This window comes from Brassica rapa, chromosome A08 (assembly GCF_000309985.2).
Source record: "Brassica rapa cultivar Chiifu-401-42 chromosome A08, CAAS_Brap_v3.01, whole genome shotgun sequence".
Taxonomy (NCBI): domain Eukaryota; kingdom Viridiplantae; phylum Streptophyta; class Magnoliopsida; order Brassicales; family Brassicaceae; genus Brassica; species Brassica rapa.
In genome coordinates this window covers 5,129,823-5,152,782 of record NC_024802.2, presented here as the reverse complement: position 1 = coordinate 5,152,782, position 22,960 = coordinate 5,129,823, and the positions used below count along the sequence as shown (strand labels likewise).

The window sequence follows — 22,960 nt, the reverse complement described above, 5'->3', positions numbered from 1 at the left end:
CCATTGGGTATTTAACTTTGAAAAATCTATCTTAATTTACGTTAAAAATACTAGGTCCGTGTCCGTGCTACGCACGGATTGTTGTGTCTATGTTAAATGTTTACTTTAATTTTGTATTTAGTTTTCTTAACATAATCTGTAAATATTTTTGTACTAACTTAATTTGTATATTTCTAACAACTTTATTTTTTTATTTGACGTATATTTGAAATATGAAATTCTATCTTTTTTAGCGCATATTCTACACTAAAAAGAGTAATGTAGTTTGGTTTTGTGTATTATGTATATATTCTTATTTGGTATTATGTAGTTGACAACATGGTCTTTCAATGCTGTTTTTATAGATAATTAATTAAAATTAGTCTGAAAACGTGAAACTAAATTTAAAATTTATCTCAATTTTGTAAAAAAAAAAAAAGTTCAAATATATCAAAATTATTCAGTGATTAGGGTTATATCATAAAGCTATCTTAACATGAACGCATGTGTTAGCAAAGTTGTTCAGTGCTTCTATTAGACAATGGCCTTAGTATTCAAAAAATATGATTGTTACCTATGATTATTTTATATGAAACATTAACCGGTAGTTGTTTCTATAGATAAGAGAAACGTGCTAGAGAATTGCCAACTGTGGCGAGGTTATAAAGGCAATGAGATAGCTTATTTGCTCTTTGCAGGCCCGTCTCATGGAGATTGAGGGTCCAGTGCTAGTCCAAATTTTTTTACAAATGTTATTTAATAAAGTAAAATCATTAAAATTATTAGGTCCTGTTTTGTAATGGTTTAAAAAATTTAGGGCCCTAAATTCTAAAGAAAATTAGTAAAAGTTGGGCCCTGTGCATTTACTCCATGGGCACACTCTCAAAGTCGGGTCTGACTCTTTGTAGAGAAGGCAAAGTTACCTAGCTTTACATCCCTGTGAACAATGCCTTTTTCAATGGAGAACGGAAACAATTTAATTGGTTAGTTAAGTGACTGAAGTATGAATGCTGAAAAAGTAGTTTTAAATTTCGTAACTTCTACACACAGATTGAGTATTCATATTGTTTGTAATATGTATTTTTTAAACATTTATTTGTAATATTATGTTGCATTAGTATTAGTTATATTATTACATTTCTTCACTCTTTTGCTGTTTAGAAAAAAAGTAATGAAAACATTTGTGATTTAATAAATATTAATATAGGTAACAATGTAACATGTAGATTAAGGGCCTGACTGTTTCAAACGCAGCGGTTGCGTTTGCGGCTGCGGGAGTTTGTGGATGCGGGCGGTTGCGGTTTCTAGCGGTTTTAAGAGATTTGTACGACTGGTATTGCAGTTAAAAATTGGTGCGTTTGCGGGTGACTTATGACTGGTTAACTACCAAATGCAGTAATAGTCAAATAATAGATTAACAATATTTACATTTAATATAATTATAAAAATATCAATTTTAATAAATATAAAATTTATATTTAGAAAGTTATAATTTTAATTTTTTGAAATTGTTTTTATTATTAAATTTTATAATATTAATTAAAATATAATAGATATATTTTAATATTTTCATAATTTAAATTTTAAATTTTTTATTAAATATTTTTGCTTTTGTATATATATTGTTTTAAAAAAAAGAAAAAATTTTTACCCTCCCGCAACCGCCCGCAACCGCAAACGCTAGCTGGAGCCAGCTTTTGAATTTATGAGATTCGGAGCGGTTTGAAGCGGTTTAGAACGATTTGAATGATTGTTGCAAACCGCCGACAACCGCTACTAACCGCAAAAGCTGCGTTTGCGGGTGGTAGCGGGAAAACCAATCGCCCCCTAAATATATGTGAAAAGGGGACGGGTGTAGATAATTAGAATTGCTTGTGTTTTCTGAATCAATTCGGGTGAACATGACTGTATAACCCAAAGAGTGAATCTAATGAGTTTGTTTTTTTTTTTGACATCATCTAATGAGTTTGTTAAGTTGATAATTCACATGAGTTAGACATGATGATAATATTAAGAGCACGTCATCACCTTCTTCTTTTAGGATTAGAGGTTAATCAGTTATAAATTTTTGATATCACCTGATGAGCATTGAGAGACACCAAGCTATATGCACCTCACCCATGTAATATCCAAAAAATAATTATGAACAAATCAAGCAACGAAGTTCTATTCAAGTTAGGAAAGTATTGGCAGGCTTTTCCGATATGGAAATATTTTGAAGAGTCTCTATTAATTACGGAGACATACAGCAGCTCACGGACATGGTGATCAGAGAAAGGAGTCCTCAGTACTGCATTCTTTTTCTTCCTCATTCTTTGTATTCCCGCGAACCTTTTCACCAAAGTAGCCTAGGAATTGCCGTGATCCCTTTTATACTTGTAAGACGTAATGGATGCAGCGTTCTGCCATTGCAGGGTTCGCTAGGATTGTACTGGCTTTGTTAGATCATTTTTTTTAACATTCTGTGAAAGTCAATGTCATTCTCGAAGCTCTGTAATCATTCATAATGAAAAATATGTTTGCTGTCAATTCCATATTTGCTCAAATGGTAGGTAATCCCTTAAAAAATGTTTTCGCAGAAGCAGTCAAATGAAGTTGTACTAAAGAAACATAGAGACCCTCATATATTGGGATCAGTGGCTTGCTTTTCTTTCTAACCTATGCAATTAACTCATGAACCCCAGACTCTGACTAAATATCAACAGTAATTGTTGCTTCATCCCTAAACCACACGGCCCACACCATAGGATCTTTAAAAATTGCTATGGCTACCACTCTCTACTATTTTCTGCCTGATAACTGAAGTCCTCTTTCACCCACCATTGTATCATAGGCCTGCAACAGGGAATACGTTTTTCAATTTAGTTTAAATCCGGAAATTAGGGCTGCATAGTTGATCAAGTGCAGTTAAAAATACCTGTTGCAGTCCACTAATGAAGCCATGAGCGTTAGGTAGCTCAGTTACATAGATGATACTGGTTTCACTGGCTTCTCCTCCTTTTCCGTTAGCAATGTTTGCTCTGTTTATTTACACTGTACAAAACTTATTTTTGGCTTACCAGCCTGCTTTGCTGCCTTACCCTTTTCAACTGATGGCTTTAATATCAACTCTGCGAAGAGTGTCTGTCCTGATTGGGATCGTTAAACCTCTGCCACAGTTACTGATGATTTACAGCTTCCACTCTCTCAAAACAGAGCTATTGTTTGAAACATAGAGAAGAAAACAAAAAAGAATAATTTGAGCCAATATCATACAAACTGGCTACATAAGAAATGAAGAGGACGAAGACAGAATCTGTGAAACTGATACCAGTAACTATACCATGTTGTATCCATTTTTTCGTAGGACTTTCAGCTTTCTTCTTATATACATTCGCTGCCTACAATTTATTTACATATTTTCATCAAACAAAGAAAACAGAGAGAACTTTGTAATGAAACTAACTCTATAAATGGAGATAAATCAGGTATTTTATTTTGTAACCTTTGCATTTGCACTGAAGCCGACCATGAACTTCATGTAAATATAACTATTTAGCCTCATCGAACCAACAACCCATGTCGGATCTAAATGTAGACGCTGTAAACTATCAGAAATGTTTTTGGGGTCTACATTTAGAGGCTGGCTTATATCAAAACACAGAACTAATATAAATTCAAATACTTTCAAAATCAAAAGACCCAATGTGTAACCAAAGTGGCATGATCATGTTAGAACCTGTCAAAGAAGTGATCCAGACTGTGGTACTGAGGATCCTTCCTGTGATTCCCAGAGCGCACCACCTGTCCTTTAAAAAAGTTTCATGACTCATAACTTTGGTTATCTGCAAGCTACAAACAGAGAACAATATATAGTGTATACATAATAACATGATTTAGTCTCTTATTTATGATTAAATATCTAATTGAACAAATAATGGATTGTAAATATTTTTTCAAGCAGTGGTTAAGCTTTGTCTTGATTATCAGGATTATTGAAATTGACTTAAACATCATGAAAGTAGGCGGTTTGGAGTATCTAAAACAGCCAAACCATAAAATAAGTTTGAAACCATTATAAGTTTGACACTTTAGCATTACTCTTGATATATCAGCGCCACATGTTTTAGAGCCAGAGTTATAACTACTTTATGTTAAAAAGACTTACATGGCACATTTTTCGTAAATACCATCCGGGGCGTTTGGGGCAAATGGATCACTTTTCCAGAAATATTCATCAACCAACATCAAATTTCCTGATAAGAAAATATGTCATTTTTAGCATAAATAAAGCATCCATGTCCAAAGGTTGTATAATATAACACAAAAGTTGTTACATAGATCTATATCGAAAACTTTAGTCCAGATCTTTGTATTTTCACAGCAACTTTCTCTCCATTGTGAGACACATATGTGTACGTGCTCAAGGTGGCTAAGTATCACATACCTGGCCGACTTTATTCTGAAACCAATTTATAAGCAGAGTAAGAGACCAATAGAGAATCTAAGCATTTTTAGATTCAAAACCATGAGAAACGAAATAACAACAGTTTTAAACGAAGATATAAGCAAAGAGCCACATTTAAACGAAGAAGCCTGCTAAAAGGATGGATTACCTGAAACCGAAGCTGTGACTCATCTGGTCTTGGTGAGATGTCGTTGAAATAGACGGCGACGGGAGATATGCCGGTGGTAAGCTGAGACTTCGTTGTGGATTTCATTGCAATTTAGTTTCTGCAGAGTAGGGTTTTTGATTCTGGATGGATTTAGGTTAGAGGTAGAGCTTTATATAGGAGAAGTATCAAAGGTAGGTGGAACAAAACGTTGGAGAATAGCTTTAACATCCTCATTGATTGAGAAGGTAATGGAAAAAAAAAACCCAGACATTGGAGAAGATGAAGTGGAAGAGTCGGGGGAGAGACTCTTGACGCTTGAAGACGATGACGAAACAGATTTTTGGGCATGTGCTCAAATGGGCCGACCGATAATATAATAAAGCCCATACGAAACTCCACTCTATTTTAGCCAAGGTGATGTGTCAAAATAGAGTCTTATGATTGGTTAATTTTCTTAGGTAACGTGGATAGGCTGAGCTTTGAGCTTATTCTCCTTTTAGTATAGGTTAGATTTTCTATTTAATCATTTTAGTTTAATAATTTAAAGTACTATATGTTACAAAATATATTAATATTGCATATAGAACAGAAATCATTATACAGTAAATACAATAATCATAGAACTTAAATGTGATTTTAGATATAATATTACTAAATCTCATCAAAATATATTAAAAGATAAGAAAATATAACAATAATTTCTTTGTGAATATAAAACAAAAAATATAATAATAAGTTTTTTTATATAAAATATGTATACATATAAATTATTAATTTATAATTTTAATGGGACCATAGATTTACATAGAATTTTCTAAAAAGTTATTATCTTATTATTTTATCAATTTGTGATAAATTTTGAAACAGCTCAAGATGGGACATGCGAAATTAATTTATAGAAATTATTAATTTATAGAAATTATTAATTTATTGATTATTAATTAATAGAAGTTCTACTGTATGTTGAAAAAGACACAAAAACTGTTATAATGTTACACAATATAAAAACTAAAATTCTAAATAATATATTTAATAATTTTGACATATAAATTAAAATATACACAAATGTAAAAATTAAAAATACACGTGGGGGATAACACAATATTTACCTTTGTAAAATCTATCATATTTAAATTTTTATTAATTTATCCCTTCTAGTTTAAAATATAATACACGTTTAAAATGTGATGCACAATACAAAATAAAATAACATAGTTGTACTAGTATTTTAGTTGTACTGGTTTGTACATAGTTATACTAGTTTTTGAGTTATATCGACTTGTACATAGTTTTACTTTGGCAGTGAAATCAAAAAAACTATTTGTACCACATAAAATTTAAACTTACATCAGTTGTACCACTTCTTTATGTGTACATATCATTGCCCCCAATAGAATGAAATCATCAATTTTGCTAAAATACATTTCATGTATTTTTTCCTAAAATTATGTGGACAAAGATGTTAACAAACCTTAAAAGTATAAGATAGATCATGCAAACATGTGTGATGGTGGAATAATTGTCAATTTTAAAAAAAAAATTATAGAGGAAATCTCTCTCACCACTTATCAGTTCAGATATTTGATTGTCATTTCATATGAAACTATGACCGGTCCCGTACTACGTACAGGAAAAAATCTTATTTTTTTGGAAATTTAACATCAATTTTAAACATAAATTAATAATACAGTTTGGTTAAAGTTATTCTTAATACCATGAATAATGTTTGTCTCTACTATTCTTGGTTGTCAAGAGATACCAAGGAGTGTTAATTTGTATTTGCATAAAAACATAAATTGTGGATAATATATATAAAACACCATAGTTATGAAAAAATAAGTAAATAGTCTAAGTATTAGATATGATTTATTATAAACTTGCAAAGTGAACAAATTAGTAACAAAAAAAATATTTTTGTGTATTGGAAATTTCTATATTTTGAAAGTTTTAAATGAGAAAGGTAAAATTTACAAATGTATTTCTTTTTATATTTAAGTTTTAAAAGCAATTTTTTTGTATATTATGCATGTTTGTGATTTGATTAAATATAAGAAATATGTTTATTTTTTGTATACTACGCATGTTTGTGATTTGATTAAATATAATAAATATGTTTATTTTAATCAATAGTATTCCAGAAGTGTCATTTGCCTTCTCGGATCATATCCAACATCCAGCTGAAGTGATCTTTCAATTTAGGGTGTATCAACAGTGCATGAAGAGCTTCATAGACAATGTAGACGTTATAGAGTCGATTTCACGCCGAACACCGAAGTAGCTGGGATCAGAAGGCCAAATCACTTTCTTCTTGAGATCTAACTGCCAGACTCCACCGCCGTCTGATCATTTCTCTGGGAACGAGGCGTCACTTTCTCGGCGATCAACATTGACTTCTACACACGCAGAGCAGGTGATGGTCGAGAGAACATTGAGCTCTCAGGTGCAGATTAACGACGTCAAAATCGTTGTGAAACAGCAGAGATTTTGATCGGAGGATCAAGGTTGCTGGAAGAGAAGTGTTGCGGCGATGAGCCGTCGCCGGTGATGTAAGGAGGGCGAGGGCGGTGGTGTTGATGAGATGATGGGATTCGTTAGGGTTTTGAGACAGAACCTGCCGAGACACCGTGTGTTACTGTCGAGATGATGCTTCGTGTTGTCATCAAAGTTGAAGACGGGGAAAAACTGCGATTTGGAGAAAACGAACCCCACAAGTGAGAAGAAACGATGTCGAACAATAAAAATTTTAATTTTAGTTAATTCATTAAAGGTGTTAAAGTAAATTCATATATTAGAGGTCCATACATATTAATTAAGGTGGTAGGAGATTATTTTTAAACTTATTGATTTATTTCAGAATTTTGTCCACTGTTAATTCAGAGAATGATTTAAATCTCTGTGTACCAGTAAAAAAAAGTCAGAACATTCGTTACGTTACTGTGCTCTTAGTAAAAAATTTAACAGTGCTTCTACATGTTATGCTCATCTATCTTATTAAAACTCAAGTACAAAATAGGATTGTTTGGAAACTTAAATAGCAGTCTTAATGAAATGTGTTTGGAAACATGTATAATTAGATTCATTTTAGTAATTTCAAAAACATAACCCTTTTACCATAAATTATAAATCACGTGGCCCATTTACAAAATCTTAAACGTAAGCCCACTTTTCATGTTTTTAAAATGAAACATGTGATCATCTTTTTGAAAATATCTTGCTTAACCACCAAATCATTTCGTTACCATAATTTGGGACCGAAAATATATTATTCCGTCTAACAGATCGAATATTACCTTTCTGTTTCATTCATTCTTTCTCTCCACGTAAACACTAAAACCAAATAAATACACCTTCCTTAACGATTTATGCGCAATATATTTTTAATATATCAATGAGATTTCAGCAAGAAATCCTAAAAATACACAACCAGCTAAATATTCTGCACTAATTTGTTACCATGTTTTGCGCAAACAAGTTTAATAGTATCTAATATTGAATAAGATATAGTGTTATATATACGCACCCGCGCGGGTATTATTGTTGACACCTATTTTGAAAAATAGGATTGTACCTCCGTGCGGGTGTATACAGATACATGATCCATCCTATTACAAGGATAGTAGTATTAAGAAAAAAAGTAATGGGCTTATGTTATTAAGAAAAATTAAAAATCCATCATATTATAAGAAACTATCTATCTGGGTTAGTTTTAAAATATACGAAAATAGATCAATCTAATTGCCTAAAACTTTTTTTTTCTAAACTAACCATAAAACAAAATTTAAATTTTATACACATATTTCAAATCAAAATAATAATTTAAAGTTGATTATATCAAAAATTGATTAAAAAATAATACATATATTCAAAAATGGATTTTTACTAAACTATTTTTCAATAACCATTATAAAAAATGTTGTCAATATATATATAAGAAAAATACAATTCAAAGCCCAATTTGAAATACCAACTCAAATTATGGTTTTTATATTTCATATTAAGTTTTAAAAATATAATATATGTAATTATTTATATGATGGTACGTATAAAATACTACTAATTATATGATTACTTATATGATGGTATGTATAAAATACGATTAATTATATGATGACAATATACGATATATAATAATGACTAGGGATGGGCTTTCGGGTACCCATACGGGTTTGGTTCTGATCGGTTTGTGTTTCGGGTTTTCGGAGTCAAAGATTTCAGTCCTATTAGGATGTTTCTAAATTTTGGTTTGAGTTCGATTCAGATCTTTGGGGGTTTGGTTCGCGTGTAGATAACCCATTTAAATTATTTTTAAAGTTTTAAATCATTACTAGATTTCCACCTGCACAACCATGCAGGTATACATTTTCACATTTATATATATAGATATTTGTTTTACATAATTATTATATATATTTAATGTTACTCACATATTTAAATGTTTGTATAATTATGCCAAATATAATAATTATACTTTTCATGTTGTAAATTAAAATCATCACATATATATGTTGCTTATTATATATTTGTCTTATTGAATTTGCGTTTGATTACTAAACTAATTTTTTTAATGCATGAAACAACATATATGAAAACAATTTTTTAAAAAAAACTTAAAAGATATAAAAGATATTATGACTAAAGTAGTTAAAAATGTTATGTATATTAGCATTAGTGATATACATTTAATATAAAATTTAAATGATGGTCTAAATAAAAATATCACTCATCAAAAAATCATGATTTTTATTTTATTAGAAAACAAATTTGAAAAAAAAATAAAATAAAATAAAATATTTATTTCTAACAAAATATATAAAAATTATTAGTAAATGTATTTGTGAAATTAATTAATTTCATTTTATTTAAATTTTCGTTTTAAACCAAAACTATATTCAATTTTAATTTCTAATTATATTTTATGATAATTTAAATTAAAACTAACTAATTTTTGAAAGTAAATTTAAAAAGATTCTAAGAAGATTTTAAAAAGATTTTGTTAGAACATTTTAAATATATTCATTTATATTTCAAATAAGAAGATAAAGATATTAAAAGATATAATAATGAACTTATGTAAAATATGATATTTTTGAGGAATTGTCCAAACTAAAAAAATCACACATGGAAAGAAGTCATGACTTCTGTTTTAATATATAAGATATATTTTAAATTTCTCAAAATCTATAAATAAAATAATATATTACCTATAAATTTGAATAACATATGTTAGAATACCTAAGCTTAACATATCAATTGGCTTGATTTAAAATTTTGGATACATAATCAATAATTATTTTAAGTATTTTTGGTGATTTGAGTATACTTTAACTATTTCAGATATTTACTTTTGACTATCTATATATATTTTCAAGTATTTAAACCAATTTAAAAGTATCATTCTTGATGTTTTATATACGTTAAATCTAAAAATAATTAATATATATAAGTATATAAATCTATTTTTAGATAAATTCGGGTACCGAATACTTCGGTTCGGATCAGATTTGGTTCTCTAAATAACAAAATTTTGAATAATTCAAATATTTAATCAATTTATGTTCGGGTTTGGTACTATATTTTTGGATCGGTATTGGTTATGTTCCTCGGATTCATTTTGTCAAACTCTAATAATTACATGAAAAACAAATATCAACATATATTTCAAAATATGCACTCGTGCAGGCGCGCAGGTCAAAGTCTAGGATTGCCAATGTTATTATTATTATTTTTTTGTCAACCCAATGTTATTAATTATCAAATTAACTACCATTTAAAAAAATAAACTATACTTACTTTCTGTACAAATTAATATATGAGTTTTTTTATGTGGTCAAAAATATCTGCATAGATACAATATACAATACATAGATACAATTTTAAATGGCCAAATCTTTTAAACAACCATTTTTAGTTTTTATCATAAAAAGGAATTTTAAAGAAGAAAAGTACCAAAATATGTTTTACTAAAAACACAAAAGAATTTTCTACTCATCGTTTTCTATTTTTAAATAATAAATTTAAAAATTAAAATGCTTTTAAATATTTAAAACTTTCAGTATTTATTTTCTACTCTTTAAAATTTTAAACCTCACCCTGAAAACTCCTCCCATCTATCTTATTAAAACCAAAGTTTATGATTAGATAACCTTATGGATATAAGATTAAATATACCTTTTAATAAAACTATTTTCAATCATTTCTTCTTTTGTAGACTAGATATGGAAGAAAAACTTACATAATGGTCATTTGAGGATATATTAATACATACTTACATTTTAAAAAAAGATATATAATTACATGACTGATCCAACACACATTTAAGAACAAAAATATATAACACAATAAAGTAACAAATTAAAATATATAGTCTCAACAATAAACTAAAGTAGTACAAATAAAACGAACATAATTATCGGAAAATAATACCCGCGCGGGCGCGCGGGTCAAAATCTAGTTTATTATTTATTTTTCATTCAGTTTAAAGTTTTTTTTTATGTTTGAATATACTAGAATTTAGTATTCGAATTAGGAAGTAAAAAAAAAAATAGCCTCTTTATTTTACAAAAAACAGAGTTCCAACACTTTTTAGTAAGTAAGATAAATTAATTCTGTTTTTTTCAGAACAAGATATTTTGGAACCTCAAGTTGTTTAATTAGGTTACTTCCGGGTCCATTAAAAAGCTAATCAGGCCTACCAAATTTAACACCATATATAAAAATTAACACTCTCTCTCAAACCATCAATTAATAACCAAAGGTGAAAACAAGTTATTAGTTCAACAGAAACATGTTTGTTAATAAAAAAATCCCAATTTTTCAAATGAGATCTACCGGATCGTGCCATTGCTGATGGATGAAACCTTGCATACACCTGCATCTGTAGTGAAGGGTAAATCTTTGTAGCAAGCAACTAGATTCTCATCTGTGTGCAGATCCACCACAAGAGTCTCCCACACTTTCTTCTTCGGATTTAAGACAACGTCTGGCTCGCCTTCAAACCCTTGAAATCTAACTCGCTCTCCAATCTCAGCCGATTCAGGGGGCTCGACCAACTCCACCTGAAAATTTCCAGCAAAGGAAAACAAAATTTGTCTATAACCGAGATGAAATGGCAATAAGTCTCTTCTTGTGCACTATACCTTGCTGCCGTCACTACTGGAAGCGGCAAGAACCATTCCTTGGGACATAACATCCCTCATTTTCGCCGGCTTCAAGTTGCAAAGAACACAAACCATACGGTTCTGTCCAGAAACAACAGTCAGATTGAAAGATAACTGGGGAGACTGAACAAATGGAAAAAGTTAAGTGGGGAGATTGAACAAACCTGCATCTCCTCAAGAGGTATGTACTTGACCAATCCACTAACAATAGTCCGAGTTTCAGCTCCTCCAACATCAATTTCTTCCACATACAGCGAATCTGCGTTAGGATGTTTCTCAGCCTTGAGAATTTTGCCGACTCGAATATCAAGTCTTGCCATTGTAATTTCACGATCAGCATCCGGTTGAGTTTTGGATGTTGCTGCACCTTTTGATGCTTTTTGCTTTTTAGCATCTAAAAGAACAAGAGAAAAAAGAGCAGCAGAATATATAATTAAGTTACCGTAGCCACAAATGACTATGATTTACAAAGTCTAGTAGAGTATAGAACCTGAAAGTTTTGTTTTCTTAAGTTGATCCGCCGCCATATTTGCGGCTTCTGCGTCCCTAGCACGTCTATCACCCTGATTTCCAGCAAACTTGTCTTCGTACTGTTGCACTTCTTCATCTGTCTGTGATCATAACATTTCACAAGATATAGTTTCAAATGCTACATGGCAATCCCGCCTTTCTATGGATAAAATCAGAGAGAGGTATGTACCAATTCCTTGAACAATGGTTGAGGGGTGCCTATCTTGTGATTGCGAGGCAGAATCTCCCACGGTCTACTTGCTAATAAAACCTCTCCTCCCTCGTCAGTGAGTGAAAATTGTAGAGGCAAATTTAGCTGTTTAAATACCTACAAATTGCGAGATACGCCACTGATCAAGCTTTTGCATTCTTTCTACCTAAATCTAAACAGAATCTGTGTGTTTTCAAACCAACCTCACGAGAAAATGATGGCATGAAAGGTTCTAACAATTGTGCAAGAAGATGAACTAAACCAGCAGCACTTCTTATAACAATTGCACAAGAAGGTTTATCTTCCTTGTAAAGTTTCCAAAATTTGGCTTCCTTCACCAGAATAAATCAGAGCATAGTTGGTTAGCCTGAACAGCCGATAAAATTTAAATATATAGATTGATTAAAGAATCAAATTACCTGCAAGTATGCGTTCCCTTCATTCGAGATGCTCATAGCAATTTTCAGACCCTGCTTGAGCTTAACCTGCATCAAATAAACAAGGCCTTTCTTAAGAACACAAAACAAGCACTAATACAAGACCAAAGTACATAATAATGTTCCTCACCTTTTCCATGGCTTCAACATACTGCTCCACAAATTTTCCAACATTTTCAGCCAGAGATTGCGTTAAAGGATGAGATTCAGCACCAAGAGCATCAGGAATGACAGACCCATAACCTTGATATAGTAACGCAGTGAAAACATTAATTAGAGATAGATATGGAAAAGTCTTGGCCCAATTTTCAAGCATGTCTTCTTACTATTCCTAAGAGAATTTAATATTAATGTTCAAACATCTCGTGCTCGATATTTTTCCGCTTAGGAATAGCAAAATGAAACATCTGACACTTGGAAAGAATTGTGTCCACACTTTCAAGCCAAATGGATCTTTATATCAACCTAGACGAGGACTTCTTTTTAAAAAATGAAAACAAAAATCACAAGCTAACATTCAAATACCTTGACTTGCACACTAACTAGGTGATTTCAGTAAAAGAATACAACACATCTTACTCATAAGGAAACGCAATATTTAATTCGGAAAGAAATGAACCAACCTGCAGGTTCAGGCTTTGCTATAAAAGTCAGAACTCGGTTAACAAAGTTGCCTAGGTTATTCAGTAACTCGCCAGTCAGTTTTGCTTGCAAATCTTTCCATGTAAATAGTGTGTCCGACACCTGAATGACCAATCCCCACAAGTAAGAAGTGAGATCTAAACAGTTACTGCGCATGCTCATGATGAATGAAGAGAAATTGTCCACTTTGTAGCAACAATCAGTTACCTCAGGCCTGTTCGCCAGCAAGTAATATCTCCAAACTTCGACAGGGATATTTGTACTTTTTACATCATTACCAAACACTCCAACACCTTTACTCTTGGAGAACTTTCCTGAAATCCCTTACGAAAAACATGTCCTTGTTTAATATGAATGGCCGAAAATCAAAGCACATGAAATTTAATTCATAATAGTATCACGCATTCTCAAAGTTCTAATGGCAACTACGGTGAAACATTAACTGACCATTTTGGTAATTTAAATATTCAGTCACACTGATTGTCTTCATTAGTGTCCAATTCTCCCCAGTTCCAAGCTGCGTAGATGGAAACATCACCTGCATAACAACAAATAGGCGGTTAATAATGTTAGTTTTACAAAGATATACCTTTGACATTGAGGCTAGCTCCAGATAAGACAAGAACCAAACAAGAAAATATAAAAGAGTAAGAATATCAGAGGTAACAGTTGAAAACCATTTGAACAAATCATTGGCGGTAAACAAATTCCTGAAACATCATTATATACTCACAGTGTGAAAAGGCACGTTGTCTTTCCCCATAAACTGATAAAGCTCCACATTCTCAGGATTCTTCCACCACTTCTCCCATTCAGATGTGTAGCATGACGTTATTGAGACGTACCCAATAGGAGCATCAAACCACACGTAAAAGACCTGTAACCACAATTCGAAATGCAATTTTAATACTTTTACGAGACTGGCTAGCATAGTGATGTTCTTACCTTTTCCTTATATTTCTCATGTGGAACAGGAACTCCCCACTTCAGATCCCTTGTAATACATCTCTGTCTAAGCCCTTCTTTAAGCCATGCTTTCGTCGTTTGAATAGCGTTTTGACTCCAAGATCCCGTAACAGATGTCTCGTTAATATACTCTTCCAACTTATCTTTCAGCAACGGAAGCTCAATAAACAGGTGGTCTGTGTCACGAATTCGGGGTGTAGTTTGACAAACCTGTTTGAGAGAGAAAACATAAGCATTCACAATAATCATAATAACATATAATAATTATAACATATCATATCCCACCTTGCACCTGGGATCTTTGAGTTCGGTAGGATTAAGGAGCTTTCCACAGTTTTCACACTGATCTCCACGAGCAGAATCATAGTTACATTCTTTAAACGGGCAAGAACCCTCAACAAGGCGGTCAGCTAAGAACTTCTTGCATGTATCGCAGTAAAGCTGAAGAAACAATGGGCCAGTAAAAATACTTGAGAAAGAACATATGGATGCTAATAAGAGTAACAACAGGCACTTTGAATAAAATCAATCACCTGCTGCATGGTGTTCTCCGAAAGAAAGTTGTTATCAAACAACTTATTGAAAATAGCTTGGCAGACTAGAGTCTGTTCAGGAGTTGAAGTCCGCCCAAACTTGTCAAAACTTATATCAAACCACTCATAAACTTCTTTGTGAATGGCATGGTACCTAAATGCACATATAATATATAAAAGGAAGCATAAGAAACGTGTGAAAACTTGTGTACAAGAAGAAGAAACATTACGTGTCACAGATTTCTTTAGGGGAGCAGTTCTCCTCCAGAGCTTTGGTCTCAGTAGCAGTTCCATATTCATCAGTCCCACATATATATATCGCATTGTACCCACGGAGACGACAGTATCTTGCATACACATCAGCACTCAGAACACCTGCAAGAAAACACATAACATTGCATTAAATAAATAAACAAATAAAAACAGAACACAAGCAATCGAAGCACTCACTCACTAGCTGTAGTGAGTACATATATTGTGATGATTTGAAAGCTAAAACAAGATTTGGGAATTTGAGTCTAAACAAGATTGATAAAGAAACACAGCAAACGGAAGAGAAAGAAAGAAAGAGAGAGAGAGAGAGAGAGGATTGAATGAATTTTACATCCGATGATGTTTCCGAGATGAGGGACGTTGTTGACGTAAGGCAGAGCACTCGTGATTAGTATGTTCCTCTTTCCCGGGATCGGTAACTTCGGGGCGCTCGTGCCGCCGTCGTCTTCCATGGCCACACAATTAGGGTTCCTTTTCTTTTCTCAGACTAATCGGAATGAAGAAGGCTCAAATCTATATATATAGTTTTCTCTAAACTCTTCTCAGGGCCCACGTCATCAGTTTGGTTTATTCCCGAGGTAACACATGTCCAATTTAATCTATCCGCTGCGTTTCATTAAGTACTAGACAGGCCCGGCTCAAAATATAATTGGGTCCTATGCTATAATAAAATATTCTCTATAAGTAATTGTGAAATTGGATCCTTAGTTTACAAGAATTTTCAAAATTTAGGACCCTAAAATAATAAGAAAATTTCACTAAAATAGTGAGGCCTGTGCTGATGCACCCTCAGCACACCTATAAAGTCGGCACTGGTACTAGATGAACTCTTGAGCTGGAGCAGGAGAACGGAATAGCATGGGTCTTATGACCTAAAATCTCGCTCGACTCAAGAGAGCGTCAGTGCCTCGATATTCGCACCCTACGCGGAATAATATTTTTTTTTTAAATGTTATATTTAAATATTATAAACAATACATATTTTGCTATCAATAACAAATTTTTTACATTTGGTTAGGGATTAACATTCGGGTACCATTTAATTTGGTTTGATTCTTTCCAATTCAGATCTTAACGGGTTTGGTTAAGATCTTTAACCCGTTAAGATCTTTGCGGGTTCGGATTATACATTTAATTTTTTTTTAAAATAAAGTTCATATATACTTTAAATTTTCAAAATATAAAAATAAAAATAATTTTTAAAATATAAATTTAATAATGTATGCAAAAGTACTTAAACTTAACATAAAAATTGGTTTAGGTTAAATATTTGGACAGAAAATAAATAGATATTTAAGTATTTTTTGGTATTTTAAGTTGTGTATTTGTTTTGTTTATTGTATTATAGTTCGTGGAACTGAATCAATAAGAGTAAGCAAAAACTTATATAAAATAGTTTATGAAATAAAGATAAAACAAAACATAGGTAATATAATTATTGTTTTCATAAAATAAATTATAAATATAAGATAAACAAAACATAAGCAATAGACTAATAAAATATAAAAGAAACAAAATATAAGGAAACAAAATACTATAGAGAAATGGTATATTTTCTAAAATAAAAACAACACAATGGATCCTCGATCAGAAAGTATATACTATAATGCTTATGTTAACTATTATGAGTCGATATCAGCTTACAAAATAATCGCATAAGACCAACTAAATAATCTCTCTATCAGCGGAGTATTGCTTTCACAATCGAACAATACCCACCCTCACTTTCCACATTGTCATAAAAGTTTCAAATGGACTACGGAGTTAAAGCCCACCATGAGTGTTGTGCTTGAGAGAATGTTTTGGTAACGATGATTAGATAAAGAAGACGGTGGGGAGTAAAAGTGGCTACACAGCCTTGTATTTATATATGTAATGATAGACGTCTAGGGTATACAATAATTTTGAAAATCACCTTAATATCAGTCAATATTCACTAATTACTATCGAAAAACTTGCGCTCCAATGCCAAGAAAAAACTTGTCTTATTCTTTGCTATGCGAATTGATTGAAAAATCACGAAACGTTCTATTCACATTTTTAATATATGGAAACCATGATTGAGTATTGATTGAAAAATGCATCAATCAATAATCAATAATCAATTCCGGTATTGAAAGTTCTTATGTTTCATCGTGATTTTTGTTTCGTAATTATTATGATCGAATATGGCGTGATTGACCATCCCCTCATATCTTTGGAAACTTATATTATTAAAAAAATATTAGGAAAATACTCTAGTCTTTACAATAATGTATTACCCAAATCAATGCCATTACTGCCGTATGAAGATCTTTAAATTGCATAGTAAAGATTTCATGTACACTATATCCCCATATTATATTATATAGACATTATATTGCATATTCTTATGAGATTACCTTGGAATTCAAAACATGTATTAAACGTTTTTGGAATCATATGTTATAAGTAATTACTTTATTTCAATATGTAGTCCTCTTTGCAAATTATAAACAAAAATAATAAGATAACCAACCGGTCCGATAACCGCCCAGACCTGCCCTACTGGTCCGAGACCTGAATACTCAGTCCAGATGAGTTGAGCTGATCCCCATCTGACACAGCTGAGTGAGCTAGTCCATCCAGCTCAGGGAGCTGACACAGCTCCAACCGAGCTTTGTCTAGGTGGTTGAGCTTCTTGCTTGCATCGCCTAGCTGCTAGATACTTCGTCCAGCTTGCTCTCTTCATCTAATTCAATCCTTTTAAGTGCTTTGGTCTAATCCCACACCTAGACTAAGTTTTCCCATGATCCATGGTGACTTACACTTGGTGAGCTACCTCCAAGCTTCCATGAGCTGACTAAGCTTCACCATTGCATCGTCTAGCTACCGTAACACTCGACCAGGTCCTTTGAACTTGTTTCTACCTTCTCTTGGTTAAGTCTCAGCTATATAATGCCCTTAACCATGCTAATGGACCATGATACGCTTGTCTTTAGGTCTGTGACCTTACTGGTGCGTCTCCTCGCACCATGGTCTGTCCAGACTATCCTACTCAGGATCAGGGACACTACAAGGGTAGTCGATGCCTCCTATCAAGTAGGAAATTAGAAACTTCCCAGACTCACTCTCTTTCTTTTTCAGTATAACCCTTCGCTTCATCTTCTCTCTGGCCTGATGGAACATCCTCTCAGTGTCCTTCTCAGTCTCCTTGGTTTCTCTAAAAAACATCCACAATTTGTGGGTAAAGTAAGCCATATCGAATGACTTGTCCATGAGGATCCTTAGTACCCTTCTTTGAAGCTATTCATCTCCTCCTCATTAGCTTCTCTCCTTAGATGCTTGGAAATCTCTTCTTTCCTTCTCCTTAAAGTTTGTCCCTCAGTAGCCTGGTCAATGATCATAGGCTCTGTTACATCCTCAGATTACTGGTTGTTGATGTTTGTCGATGTCTCTGAAAGTTTAGATGGGTGTCTGAGTGCATTCGGTCTGGCCACATCGATGCTAGGTAGCCTCACTTGGTAGGTGAAAGGCGGGTGTCGATCGCTGCTGGAGAACTCATGTCAATCGTGGCATGACTCCTACTGTCGATCGGTGACTGACTGTTAGCGCTGATCGATCTCGTATGTGGTCATACGGTAGGGCTGGGGTGGATGAGGGTGTTGATCCACGAACTCTTTGTGGGTCAAGATCCTCACTGTCTCGCACGATCCAACTGACTCAATAGATGGTGTCAATTGATGCTTGACTGGATGTGTCGGTCGGTTCTCATCTGACCCCATCGGTAGGTGCTCCTCTCTTGGTGTCGATCGACACCAATGTGAACTGCCAAAACTCATAGAGCTACAAACTTCAAAATTTCCCTCTTGAAGCTTATTTGCCTTAACCACTTGCCATAAATCATCATCTATGATGGCATTCACGTGGTATTTTAGTGCTTTGTCTCCTTTGCCCTTGATTAAGGCTTCCTGCCTCTTAACAACTTATCTTGTCTGAACCACCTAAGTCTCAAACTTCTTCACATGTGTGCTTAAAGTTTCAAACTTTGTGTTCAGGTTGGTGATGTTTAAGCACACATGCTAGCTTGGCTTTAACATCGATTAGCTGCTCCTTTCCCAAGCTAGCAGCCACTTTTCTCCTCTCAAAGTCAGTGTTTTTGGTGCTGTTGATGGATGCCAAGTTCTCAATAAGTCTCATATCCTTTTCTGGATTTTTAGTGTTGAGGTTTCCCTCACTAGCAGTGTCTAGAGCCATCTGGCATGCCAAAGCGATACCTCTGAAGAAAGTACTAAGCAAATATACTTCATTGAATCAATGGAGTGGAAAGTCTCTCTGATATGATTTGAATCTGATCCATGAGCTTCTGAAAAACTATGTAAGCTTTTGTGTGAATGAAGCAATCATGCTCCTCAAGTCTTCAGCGCGTGCATCATCAAAGAAGTTACGCAAGAATGCGTTCTTGATGTATGTATAGGATGTAAGAGATCCTGGTGGTAATTGATTAAGCCAATGCGAAGCATCTTCAACAAGTGGGTACTTGAAGAGCTTGCAGGGAAGATAGTCCTCAAGGACTCTATTAGCTTTAATGACAGAAACCAAATCCTCGAACCCCTCCAGATGGCCCATTTGATGCTCATGTGGGTGACCATGGAAAAGTGTCTGTCCCATTAGTGTGAAGTATGCATGTTTCAGCTCGAAATCTATTCTCCAGAAAGTAGGTGGACAAATTGCAAATTTATTGGAATAGTATTGGTCTGACGGTTGTAGTCAGCCAAAGATATGGGTCGAGCGGCCTGAACATTTTCCTCAGCTACAGCGTGAGCATTAGCTCCGGCATTCTCAGCATTAGCATTTGGTAGATTAGCTGCTTCATGATCAGAGATTACAACCCCCTGATCATCCAACCTCTGACCTGATGCATTATGCAACTCTCAATTCCCATCCTGAATAAGACCTAGAGTCGCAACCATGTCTACTCACAGATTAGTGTCTATCGATATTCAAGTAGAAGTGTCAATCGGCGGTAGCTCAAAGGTATCGGTCGAGGAAGTTTAATTTTTGTCAATCGATATAGCGCGTCTCTCTTTGAAGATTGTACATTCCAAACGTGCAGGATCTGAGAATAATAGCGATTTTTTCTTGGTACTTTTGGTACTGCTGGGTATGCACCTGAAAAGATCAAGAAAATAATGTATGAGAAAAATTTATATAAGAAAAATAACCTAAACTAAATCGAACTAATCAAATCTAATGGCGATCAAAGCTCTCCGGGAAAAGCGCCAAATTTTATATCACTCAAATTATCCTGGAAAGTCTTTTACTCACTCAAATAAGAGGTTCAGTTGCAGTACTTAGAGATCGAATCCATAAGAAGTGATGACACATAATAGATATAAGTAGTCAATGATTAAGCTACGTAATAAATTACAAAGCAGTAAATAACTCAAAACTAGCAGATTGATTGGATGGTTGGTTTGTATACAATAAGAGAAAATGGCTAGATATAGGGTTCAGGTAATCATGATTATAATGAAATATAACGCTTAAGGTATGTCTAATGCATAAGATGTCCAGCTTCCGCTGCGAATCAAATCTGTTGACTTAGTCCAATATATAATCTTTCGCTTGTTGACACGGATTGAGCGTCGATCGATGCTATTAAGTTAGTGTCGATCGATGCTACCTTAGACAAGCGTTAGTGAGCTAATCGATGGGTTCACTAGTCTTAACTAAATCAGTTGTCGCTTGTTTCTAGCAATCCTAGCTCAAGAGAATTTATTATAGTGGAGAACCTACCATCGCAGTTGTCCACAATCCTAAAATCAAGGTCTTAGTTAGCTACTCTAGAATACATTCATTAATAGCAATTCTTTGAAGTTTGTTTAATTATCACCTTAATAATTCTATAGTTTTAGCTAATCCTTCGTTCCCTTAATAACCATAAATCTAACAAAGAGAACTACTTAAACATGATCAAGCAAAGCATGACAATAAATTGAGTATAATACATAAATAGAATAGGTAAAAAATAAAAAAGTTCCAATACAAGCTCTGAAGGAGTCTTGGATCTTCTCTCCAAACTCTTAAAAACCTTATAATCTTATGCTGTAAATAATAGAAAATAAAAAAGTGTATGTTGCCCAATACAATGACATAACACATAAATATTAGGGTAAAGTCGGGTAAGGATAGTCTTTTAAGTATGTGGAACATGGGGTCCAAATCAGCCATTTCTTGCGGGTCGTTGTTGATCGACGAAAAAAACTGTTTATCGATCGACGACAAAATGTGTTTGTCGATCCATAGTTGACTCCATTTTTCTTAACGCTGATTTCTTATGATATTACAATTATGATATGAGAAAGATTACATAGACGATTCGACAACCGATAATATCTACCTGCTTATGAGGACCTACGTCTAATGCACCATGTTGAAGATCTCTTGTAAGCCTTTCTTTCGTAGTCTGTATAATTATTTTAATAAACCGCTATCTCCGGAATTTGAAACTTGGATTTCCTGTAATCTGCAAAAAATTGCATAGTCTAGGATTCGAACCCTAGACCTGGGTGTAGAAGCGTTTAAACCTCAACCACTAGGCTACGGTGCTTCCACAGTTGACTTCATTTAGAACACTTTATTTTTCATTAAGAATATATAGATATATGTATAGTTTTTTTTTTTGAAAGTTTGTGTTTATGGTTTAGGATTTTGGATTTAAATATGTTAAGAGTTTAGGGTTTTAAATAGTCACAAAAAATTTGTAGTAAATTCATGGCTAAACTGTGAAAAAGATATTTTCATAGATATAAGACAGTTTTATTCGTTGACAACAAAATAACAGTTTTATTCATGTTTTGATTAGTTTGTCACGGATAAATAACGAGTAAATAGTGTATATTGGTGTTACGAAAAAGAAAAAAGAAAAAAAAACAGTGTCTATTTATAAGTTTCCGTTAATGATAATTTCATTTCTTTTTTTTACAATTAAAAAGAAAAAAAAAACTATTTCGTTGCTTTTAGTCGTGCATTTGACATGATCAGTCACATATTTTACTTCGTAACTATTTCGTGGCTATTTTGTAACTATTTAAAAAGAGTCACGATTATTGTGACCAATGGCCCGTTTGTTTCTCCATCTGGATGAGTCATCTGGATAAAGATGAGAGATTTAATTGTTTAGACACTAAAAGTACAAATCATTCAGATGGATCATCCGGATAACTTTTGGAAATCTATCTTATTAAAACTCAAGTACAAAATGAGATTGTTTGGCAATGTGGATAGTAGTTAAAAAAAATAGTACTGTTTGGAAACATGGATAATAGTGAGTTAGAAAAAAGAATAATGAGCTTATGCTACTAAAAAAATTGAAAGTCCATTACACTATATTAAAAGTAATGAGTCTATGTTACTTGATATATATATTCAAATCAAAATAATATCTTAAAATTGATTTATATCAAAAATTCATTCAAAAATATACATATAATCAAATTTTGATTTTTACTAACATATTTTTCAGTAACTATTATAAAAATGTTTTCAATATCAATACAATACTAAAAGCTGAATAAGAGCATCAGATAGCATGTCCACGTCAACATAAAAAATCGTCCAATGGAGAGCTGTCACTACAAGAAAATATGAATATTGCCACCACAATATTTGTCACAATATATTTTTTTTCCGTCAC

At 33.0% G+C, this 22,960-nt stretch overlaps 2 protein-coding genes and 1 long non-coding RNA gene across 9 annotated transcripts in view; all 3 read right to left on the bottom strand.

The window, feature by feature from the left end:
- LOC103833097 overlaps positions 1–22,960 on the bottom strand; it is a 1,138,500-nt gene that overhangs the window by 119,808 nt on the left and 995,732 nt on the right. The window lies entirely within an intron of this gene.
- Positions 1,857–8,366, bottom strand: LOC103833413. Of its 3 annotated transcripts, none has more exons than XR_004449978.1 (3): positions 3,302–8,366; positions 2,897–3,176; positions 1,857–2,814 (listed from the first exon to the last, which is right to left on the bottom strand). It is a non-coding gene; the product is annotated as an uncharacterized LOC103833413 (long non-coding RNA). The 3 variants fall into 3 exon arrangements; XR_004449977.1 differs by having other exon boundaries at positions 2,897–3,359; positions 3,464–8,366; XR_004449976.1 differs by having other exon boundaries at positions 2,897–8,366.
- LOC103833414 (methionine--tRNA ligase, cytoplasmic) lies at positions 10,300–22,792 on the bottom strand. 2 transcript variants are annotated; one of them, XM_033276551.1, is made up of 17 exons: positions 15,635–22,792; positions 15,261–15,405; positions 15,031–15,184; positions 14,783–14,938; positions 14,477–14,707; positions 14,265–14,408; positions 13,979–14,069; positions 13,739–13,854; positions 13,513–13,633; positions 13,020–13,132; positions 12,872–12,937; positions 12,656–12,784; positions 12,432–12,569; positions 12,222–12,342; positions 11,896–12,125; positions 11,711–11,812; positions 10,300–11,629 (listed from the first exon to the last, which is right to left on the bottom strand). In XM_033276551.1, exons 1-17 carry the CDS (start codon positions 15,753–15,755, stop codon positions 11,399–11,401), a joined length of 2,409 nt encoding a protein of 802 aa, XP_033132442.1. In that variant the 5' UTR covers positions 15,756–22,792; the 3' UTR covers positions 10,300–11,398. The 2 variants fall into 2 exon arrangements, with proteins under 2 accessions (XP_033132442.1, XP_009107748.1); XM_009109500.3 differs by having other exon boundaries at positions 11,399–11,629; positions 13,739–13,845.